Consider the following 10000-nt stretch of genomic DNA (forward strand, 5'->3'; position numbering starts at 1 on the left):
CCTGATGACTTGTGACAGCACCCAATCCATTTATCACCAAGTATATATTACAATATATTATAGAATACTGTCATTCTCTCTTGATACATGGAGGAGGACTTAAATCCCCAATTTAAGTCAAACTTCTCATTTCTGTATAAAAACCACAACAACATAGTTCATCAAGCAAATAACAAATGTCCAAACTCCACATAATTGCTTACAAGAATATAAAAAGCCTGTTTTTTCTTATTTACTTTCTATAAATCCATACATCTATAACTTAAAAATTTAACTTAGCCTAGTTGGTCTTCTATATAGCCTAAAATTTCTCTTGTTTAACTTTCTCCAGTAAATATTCATGCCACAGTAAAAACTTATTTTGTGATTTTTACTTGGCTGATAAACCTATTCTTAAGCATTAGCATCCCTTTACGTAGCTGCCCAGTTGAAGGAAATTATTAAAACCAGCAATCATTTACTTGCTTCCTTTAGAAAAAGCTATAAAAACTTGATTTGTCTGTTTGAAGACTCCCAATAAAATGACTCAGAGAAGCCAAATCCAGAACGTTAAACCATGAGATGAGTACATCTTGCAGATACTTAAACAATAAAAAATTCTTAAGAATAATAATTACTGGTGCAATAGGGCTTCCTCTGTTTTTCTAGGTGTCAAAGTTTTCTAGACAAGTCACATATTAAAAATATCATTTTAGAGAGTTACTACAGTGACAATAATAAAAGCAGCCATCATTTTCCTCTTAATTCATATTTCAAAAGGTATCTGGTCAAAAACAGGGGGGAAAAAAAAGAAACAGAAAAAGGAGGATGAAAAGCAAAAGTAGCACAAAGCTATGCCCGTTATCTGAAGGACATCCTACTCTATGTTTACTAGTGTTTATGTTTCACATCAACATATTTTATAGAAGGATTTATATGCCTAACTCAAGTTGTATTTAAATCCTATGGTGCAGACCCTACCATAAAATGCCTCTTGAGTCCTATTAACTGTACCCATGGTTTTACTTTGCCTGTCTGCTTATTTAAGATCTAATCACAGTTTTGAAGAAAAGATTGTCACTTCTAAGCCTGTCCCCTCAGAACCTGTCTGTTATTAGTACTCAGCTGGATATTTTCATCTTCAGTTGTAATTCTCTGTGGTCTTTGCAAATGCTATCTACTGGAATCTCTGGCTGTATGGACAAATTGGCTACACATGCCTAGGACTGCTACTTTGAGAAACATGTAAGTGGCACATTATTCTGTTAGTATTTTTGTGTTTTAAAGTATGTCACTTAAATTTAGTTTTCTAAACATATTGGCCAATTTGATACACTCTTTCTGAACAAAGATTTTAAAATTCTGTTATAATCTGAACACCTGAATAAAGATGATGACATGATTTTCAATGAAAACAAATTAAATTTTTGTATCTATTTGTATGCATACAATTTTATATGAAAAGAGTATAAAACCACAAGGTATATATATACACATAAAAGTGTATCTAGAGAGAGGTAGAAACCTGCTAAGAACATAATGAAGACACTGAAACCTGTATTTCTTCAGACTGTCATACTGCTCAATTGTTAAAACAGAATACACTTGAATTTGAAGCAAGGCACAGAGTTAAGCCTTAAGAACTTATATTTCAATCTACATCCATTTCCTTCTTCCACATTTTCTGTCACTATTTAAAATATTTTACTATAAATGTAGCTAGTGTACACTGCTTAATTCAGCACTAAGAATGATTCAATTTTAAGAGCTATTAGGACCTGTTATTTCAGAGGCCCGTACACATGCAGTGTATCTATCACGTTAAAACATGTTTCTATAAAACAGCATTTTTATAATATTTTTTGTAACAGAAGACAACTTTCCTTCTATTAATGCAATACCTGATGTTGTAACGAAAAACCTCAGCATTTAAAATTAAGGGTTTGAACTCCAAAGGTGCTGAGTGGGCTCAGCAAATGAAAGGATGAGGGAGCAAAGACTTTCAGGAGTTTGAAGCAGGTACTGGGCACTGTGCAGAATCAGACCCCAATTGTTTACCAAACAGTTTGGGCTTCACTGCAATATTACAGTCTGTGTTTCCTGATGGAGAGGCAACTCCTTAGGTAGAAAAAGTAGGAGTTCTGTTTGTTCAGGTTTTAAAAGGAAGAGAAATATTACAGTGACAAAAATTAATGGATTGCATTTTGTAATTAGGTGGTGTCAGTAGCCAACAGATGGCTGAATTTTACAATTTTAAATGTAACAGCAGTTCTCCATTCACTTGTTGGGAACACAAACAGAAAAACTTAAAAAAATACGTTTTCAGAGTGAGAATGGAAACAGACCTACAGAAAAGCTGCTTCTCTCTTTTCCCATATTTTTAAAATTACACATCCATGTTACACTCACACCCATGCAAGCACACACAGACAGGAACACTATCTTTTTCATTTCAGTGCTTTTGAACTAACCAGCATTTTTTAATTACACCCACGACAGCAAAGTGCCTTTACTGAGAAAAGTCACTCTGGTCCCTTCACTAGGGTCCCTTCACTGCCCAGCTCCGACTTTGGCACAATTCATTGCAATCGAAGCAAAGTCTCAAGTAATGTGGCCCTCTGGTGGAAAACCCCGCACCATGTCCTGCGCGCCCGAATCGCACAGTAAACTAACAGCTCCTGAAAACATGCACTGCAAGGCTTCGGCACAACTTTTATAAATACGCTGCGGGATTGTAATCACCAGGCAAGCGTGGTGGCATGCAGCCATATCAGCAAGATGCTGTTGCCACAAGAACGGGATCCTTGCATTTCAGCATTATCGTGCACTAAAACAACAACAAATAATGCCCCATGCTCTTCACTTCCACGATACTCCACATTCAGCCCACACCGAGGGTCTCCGAAAAGGTGCCCCTCTGAAAACAGCCCTTTATTTGTTTAAAAACAAACAGGAAACAAAACAAACTTACCTGCTGTTGTTGCAGATGCAGCAGTTCTACTGTGCTTACTTCAGTGCTCGTGTCACCACTTGATCTTCCATCTCTGCTGCCAGCATCTAATTGGCTGCTTAGAGTGCTCATTCCATTTTGATTCATTGAACTGTTGCTTATTGTCTCTGTCGCAGATTCCTGCATCATGACTTAATACCTAAAAGTGATTAAGAAGTATCAATTAACACACGCGTTACACCTTCACACTTCCATTATCAAGATGTCCCTCTCTGCCAATTACACAGACAGCATCTTTAGAAGAAGAAAAAAGCCTCGCAGAGCCGTTTACCAAGAAATGCAATGCAAACTCTGCTTTCATACAGCTGCTAATCACTGGAATTATGATTTCTATAAGCAAGCTTTGTGTGCTTACATTTAATGGCCAAAATAACACACCATGCACGCAGCATGGTCAATAGCATTTATGAACAACTACGTTTTAAAGTCTACCTATAAAACCAGTTTAAGTGAAAGCACGATTTCACACACTGCTCTATATTTCCTATTATCTAGCTTTGACAACCATGGATGACTATACAGCCTTATTTAAAATATTCACTATCTTGATTCTGTCAGAATTTTACAGCATATCTTATGCAAGGCTGTTGTTTAATGATGCACAGCTAATCATACAAAATTAAAATTTTGTAAGGGTGTTACAAATCATATGGTATCAACCAATGATAAATAGTATAATGGGCTTCTCCTTTTTTGTGACTAAATAAAATTTTGCCTCCGAGGCATTTTAAGAAAAAGCTCCTGCTGCAAACACGTCAGATATTGCCTATTTTTTTAATCAAACGGCTGATATTCATTTATTTTTCTGACATTTAAAACATTTAATACTGTCCTTCCTGGGAAGTAATTAAGCTTATGCATGAGCAGCAATCAAACTGTTCACTTGAAGATGACTTAAAACTCAATTTTAACATAGGCAAATAAATGAAAGATATAAAATTAATTTTCCAGGCATGTATTAGATATGAAAGCTGGAAATAAAATCTATCAAGAATATCACTAATGATTGTGCTAAAAACAGCATAAATTATGCATATTACCTTCTCTACAGTAATAAATGTTTTATCATTTTCACTGCATAAATATACTGTACTTTCAGGATAGCAATGAGATGTCCTGCCAAGATCAGTTGAAATCTTTGCAGTAAATAAAGAACCAACGTGCCCTTACAAACCAGAATTTCAAGGCGCATTTTGTATCTGTAATATGGAAAGGTCAGTGTCTCTTCTCAGAGCCACCAAAGTCCTCTCCTGCTCTTGCAGGGTCAGAATGGAGCTCCCTTCCTTCATCCTCACTCCCGACCTACTGACAAGAGTCCTCACAACAACCTGGCTGAGCTGTGATTTTAAAAAACACCTCTGAAGGGAGAGGGATGTGTAAGCAAACTCGGAAAAGGAAACAAAGCTTGCTGTTTAGCCTAATTATTTAACTTAGCTATTTGTTCCCTTGCAAAGTATGAGCAACTGCCCTTCCTTAAGAAAAAAAAAAAAGCACAGCAGGAAAAGGATCATTACAACTTCAACTATGTGCATGGGATATTAATTAAAATGCAACATGAGTTACCACAAACAAGCTCCTACACGATAAAGTGAAAGTATATATTGTGTGAAAAAATTTTAAAATAGCAAAAGATGAGTTATTTAAGGATGATCTGGTCAGAAATAAACAGGATGCAAAAAACCTAAACACAAACACAGTTAAAATAAAGGAGGGCAGCTGTTATAGCCCAGTAAACAACAGCACCACCAGATGTGTTTATGAAGAAACAGTCCTTCTGAAACACTTATGAACATCAGCGAAGAAAAATAATAGAAATGGAAAATGTGATACAAGCAGTGATGAATTTTACAAGGCAAAAACAAAGCTAATACTCTTTTCTGAGATTAGGCAGCTAATAAGTATTCAAATTAGGCATAAATTTTACATGTACAATGTTTAAAATATTCAGAGAAAAGGGTCTGATTGCCCTTAGTAGTTATATGAAAATTCTAATGCGGGTATGCCACAACTGTGGAAGCAGACAGCCCTTTATGATTTTTACAATATTTACTTTCAATAAAAAGACATGTATATCAGAGTGGAAATTTATTTAAAACACTTCATCAGCTGTATCGTTACAAGGATTTGGAAATTTGGGAAATTCAAACGTTAATCCTCTTTTAGTCAAACAAAGATTTAACCAACAGACAGGTTCATCTTTTACAAATTCAAACGTTAGACAATAACACTGATACATTTAGCCAGGCACATTAAAAGGGCAAAGGGGTGTAAATGTTAGATAATCAAAACATTACAAAACACCCAGAAAAGTAATAAATAAATACATCATCCCTCCTGTTTTTACATCTCTCTGACTGTTTCATTACAATTAGCAAAGAAGGGTTAAATGTCTTCCAGTTCATATTAACCAGAGGGTTTTATGTCTTGTGGATTTTGTATCCTTGCAAAGCCCCAGAGTGTAGTTCAGGCTCTACATTTAAAGTTAAAGTGCCTGTGAGCCAGCAGAATTGCCTTTAACATAACATGACCAGTAACACTACTCTGGCAATAGAAAACAACAAATCCAATCCAACAGCTGGGTACAGACAGAATGAAACTACAGAGTAACAATACTAGAAAGGGCAATTTATTTCGAAGTGAAGTGGAAGAAATACTGAAGTATTTTTACGAAGAAAAAAGAGACCCTGTAGTTTTATGTTAAAAATAAAGCGTGGGGATTTTTTTCTAGTTTTAAAGTGCTATTTTTAAAAACAACTCTAAAACTTTGGCTCAAGTAATGCACTGTGTTGGTCGTCCTCAGCCCCCTCCTCACTGTCTGCAGCTGAAAAGGAGCTGCTGGAGAAAGCAAGAGCATAGAATCTTTTTCTTTTTCCTTCTTTTCTCTTGCATATACACGTGAATCTACACACTTGTGTGTGTATGTAGTATCAACTCTAAATCCTCACAAACTGAAGCACTGAAAAACATCTAAACGAGGATCATTTCTGATGTCTACGTATCAGTAACTTGAGTTATTGGTAGCAAAATAATTTGAACCTGCAACATCTCACTGAGCAAACTAATGTACTTTTTTTCTTGTTTTTACAACAGTAGTGCAGATTGTTACCAAAATAATCATAAATAAATACAAAGGAAATACATAGGTATCAGCCAGATACTAAGGCAGTAAGTTTGGTAATTCAAATAGGACAAGAAAAAACATACAGGTCCCTGTTTACACACATTTATACACATTCATACTTTCTAATCCTTCTCTTTTCTCTTGCTGTCACACTCGCTGTCAGTCATGAGCATGCCTACACAGGCACACACGCACACACGCACCCACATTCACAGACACATTCACCAGCACCTACTTCTGCTGTGATTCTCTAACTCCTGGCGCCAAAGGTGAGATATAAGCTCTTCTACCCAGTATTTTAAACAAAGGTATGGGGGAAATATTTGGTGCCGTCTACAAGAGAGAGTGAAATTGTAGATCATTTTAGTGCGTGGTTCCACTGCAGGTTGAATACCTAATCTTGCCACAGTAGCCAAGCTATCACCCACACCAAAAAAAGAAACACTCCACCTTGTTAAGTTAGAAGCTACAGTTTTACTTTTCTCCCCTGCAGTGAACTGGACATTTTCTATGCGCCCGTGCGCCCACACGTGCACGCGTGTGTGTTTTAGGCTGGCAAGTCACTGTACAGATACTTATTCTCTACACCACTTCCCTTTTGAAACATTAAACTGACACTGGAACTGACTGCACAAGATTGCATTTTCTCTTCCTAAACAACTTGAATTGAAAGGTTACTTAGTGTAACAATATTTACTTGCAGAATTGTGTTGTTACCAAGGGTATAATGGATGGTGGCTATGCAGGTTTACGCAAGAATGAGTGAAGCATGAGGCATTAGCCATGTGTTTGACATGTTTCAAATTGCTATAATCCAGCATTAAACACACCCAGCAATTCATGCCATTTCTTGCAGCCATAATCTTGAATAAAACGTGCACAACCACTTATTATATAAATTAGTATATGACTCCCTGTTATAGTCACAACAGTGCTTTTGTGTTTATTTTGCATCAAGACGGGGTCTTTTATTTGTACAAATAGCAGGATAGCGCGCCGTGCCGCAATTAGACCTGCTCTGTTTATGATAGGGTGTGTGTCACGCCCGGCTCGCGGGGTCTGTCGTGCCCTGCCAGGCCCGGGCGGTGCGGACGGCCCCGTCCGGCGCCAAGGGCTTGGGCCCGGCCCGGCTCCGGCCCCGGCCCGGCCCCGGGGGACCCGCGGGAGCGGCGGCGCAGCGCCGGAGCGGCCGCCAGGGGGCGGCACGGCCCGCGCGGCGCGGCCTCGGCGTGCCCCGCACGTGCCGCTCACGCGAGGCCCGGCCCGCGGCCCGCCCGGCCCGCGCGTGGCCCGGGAGCGGCGCGCGCTGCCGGGCCCTCGGGGCCGCTGAGGCGGCGGCGGCGGTGCCAGCGCCGGGAGCGGAGCGGCCGCAGGGCCAGCGCCGGGCAGCGCCGGGAGCGGAGCGGCCGCAGGGCCAGCGCCGGGAGCGGAGCGGCCGCAGGGCCAGCACCGGGAGCGGAGCCGCCGCAGGGCCAGCACCGGGAGCGGAGCGGCCGCCCGCCCGGCTCCACAGGGAGGCCTGCAACATGGCTGCACCCCCGGGCCCGCTGCCCTGCCCTGGTTCATCCACAGACGTGACACACCCGCAGCGCACTGTGCTTAATGCCACGAACTTGAGGTTCCCCAGTACGGCCACGCATTTGCCTCGCTTCCCTCCCTAAGACACAGACCGGTCTGCAGCCCTTTAAAACTGGAGTGTGATGTAAAAGCAGAAGTGAGGAGCTAGGCTTAAATAATAGTAACTTCTGTGCTCTGCTGGAATTAATTCATCATTGACACAAGGCACAATGCATCTGAAATCTTGCGCTGGTGTACGCTAAAAGCCTTTAATACTTAAGATTGCTTAATAAATCAAAATGCCAAATATTAAGGACATAGCTGAATGTGTGAGAACAAAAAATTAGGAAAGCTAAGAGAACATTTGTAGAGGTGTTTGGTTTTGGTCGGTTTTCTTTTTTCTTTATCTAAAACAGCTTTCAAAGCTTGAGTTAAGCAGAGACAAGTCACTGCATAATTTTTAAATATGTACGTAAGTTAATATGTTTAAAACACTAATTAGGTCAAACACCATTCAAGCACTGTAAAATAAATTATCTGTATTAGTAGGTGTAAAATAAAGTATCTATATTAGTAGGTTTAATACATTACTATCTGCTGAAATGGGTTTTACCTGTAAAAATGTGAAATATGCCCAAACACCTTGTGCTGGAAGTTCTCTCAGAAAAACAGACCCTTCCAGTTATACGTTACAGGACATATATTAGCGTAATGGGAAAGAATACATATCATCTACATCAGTGATAGAAATCAGCACCTTTCACAAGAAAAAATATAAATTTCATGGTAAAAAAGCATCTATTCAAAGTGAGACAATCGTTTTACTATTTAGAATATTCTCACTACCGAAGATGGTAGTTGTGAGTATAGTAACAGTTCCAAAATGGATAAAATAGGCAGCAATGGGACAACAGTGTCTTGATCCCAACACAGAAAGCACTAATACTCTGAAGAATTCAAGCTGTAGTATAAAACTTTTAAGTGGACACTCATATGGTGGGCCTCTGAAGGCCTTTTTGAACACAGATTTGTAATAAAATTGATGATGGGATTTTTGCAAATTACCACAGATGAGATTTATTTACTTGAGACAAGAACCAGCAGTTCAGCATCCCCACCCACATACAGTTCCAGGTAAAGAAAACATGCATCCTTCCTGCAGCGTTATCTTAACAGGTGCACTTGGCTGGCATGAAGAAGCATTAAGAAATCAGATTAATTGATTTGTGCTAAACTGCAACTGAAAAAACAAGCATTGTCTAAAATATTTATCTCTCTACTATAAGCTACAATTTTCCCCACTGCCCGTGTGCTGTGGTTTATCTATCAGATGTTTAAATGAACATCCTTTTAACTGGCACCAACAGTCAGATAAAGGTATTGAAGGTAGAATATCGTATTCAATCTTAACTAAAAGCTATCCTGCATTTTAAAGGCTGTATCTTTTCCTTTCACACCATCTCAGTTCTTCTGGACTAATAAAAATAGCAGGTCAGTTTGGGGCACAGTAATTTATCTGCTTTCTAAAATTGAGGAGTATGTTGTCACACTCATGTGATTATTAAACAACAGTTCACTTCCCAAAACAGCAAGGAAGGTCTAATTAATTTCCACCTGCTATTTATTTTCACATGCTAGAAAGAAAATCCCTATGAAGGCCTGTATAAGTAGTGTGTACAGGACCATAAGATGCATACCTTACACACAGGAGAGTGGCAAAAGCCAGCTAGAGTGCATTACCTATAGCCCACACAAAAATGAGCAGCCAATTTCAGGGTAAGATTCTTATTTGAGCAATGACAGCTTGGAAACCCCACCTTGGAAAGCACACTCACTCCCTTTCTCTCCCTCTCTTTCCAAGTCTTAAGAAAAAAGAAAAAAAAAAAAAGGCAGCTCTCCAAGCTCTTGAGAGTAGGGAGACTTTATTACAGTCAATGGAGAATTTAGTAGAGAGAAAGCATTAGGGCAATAGGAAATAATTAGAACTGTGAGAGCTAGGGAAGACCTGCCTAGCAGGCAAATTCCCTTAAAAAAAAAAATCACCAAAAAAAAAAAAGAGCTTCAAGCTTCTCACAGAGTCTGTAGGGCTTACAAACTGCAAGCCCAGGGCCAACTTTGTATACCTCTTTTTTTTTGTGGAGCTTGCAACAACTATCATTGATAATTCCCCTCTCCTGATCTTTGAATATTGTGATACTATGTTCCTTCATGAGACAGTACTTGTTTAACCCTCACGGTTACCTGACTTCTCATTCAGGCTCCTGATCACTCCCTTCAGTATCCCTTGAGGGGTTTTTATCTGCTGACCATGAACTAATTTTTCCACAGATCCT

At 39.3% G+C, this 10000-nt stretch overlaps 1 protein-coding gene across 5 annotated transcripts in view; it reads right to left on the minus strand.

Moving 5' to 3' along the window:
* FOXP2 (forkhead box P2) overlaps nt 1-10000 on the minus strand; it is a 411700-nt gene that overhangs the window by 188159 nt on the left and 213541 nt on the right. For all 5 annotated transcript variants that reach the window (XM_068997250.1, XM_068997215.1, XM_068997225.1 and 2 more), the window contains one exon: nt 2951-3128. In XM_068997250.1, the coding sequence (XP_068853351.1) occupies nt 2951-3118 (168 nt within the window). In that variant the 5' untranslated portion in view covers nt 3119-3128. The remainder of the gene's footprint in view (nt 1-2950; nt 3129-10000) is intronic.

Source organism: Aphelocoma coerulescens, chromosome 1A (assembly GCF_041296385.1).
Source record: "Aphelocoma coerulescens isolate FSJ_1873_10779 chromosome 1A, UR_Acoe_1.0, whole genome shotgun sequence".
In the NCBI taxonomy this organism is placed as follows: domain Eukaryota; kingdom Metazoa; phylum Chordata; class Aves; order Passeriformes; family Corvidae; genus Aphelocoma; species Aphelocoma coerulescens.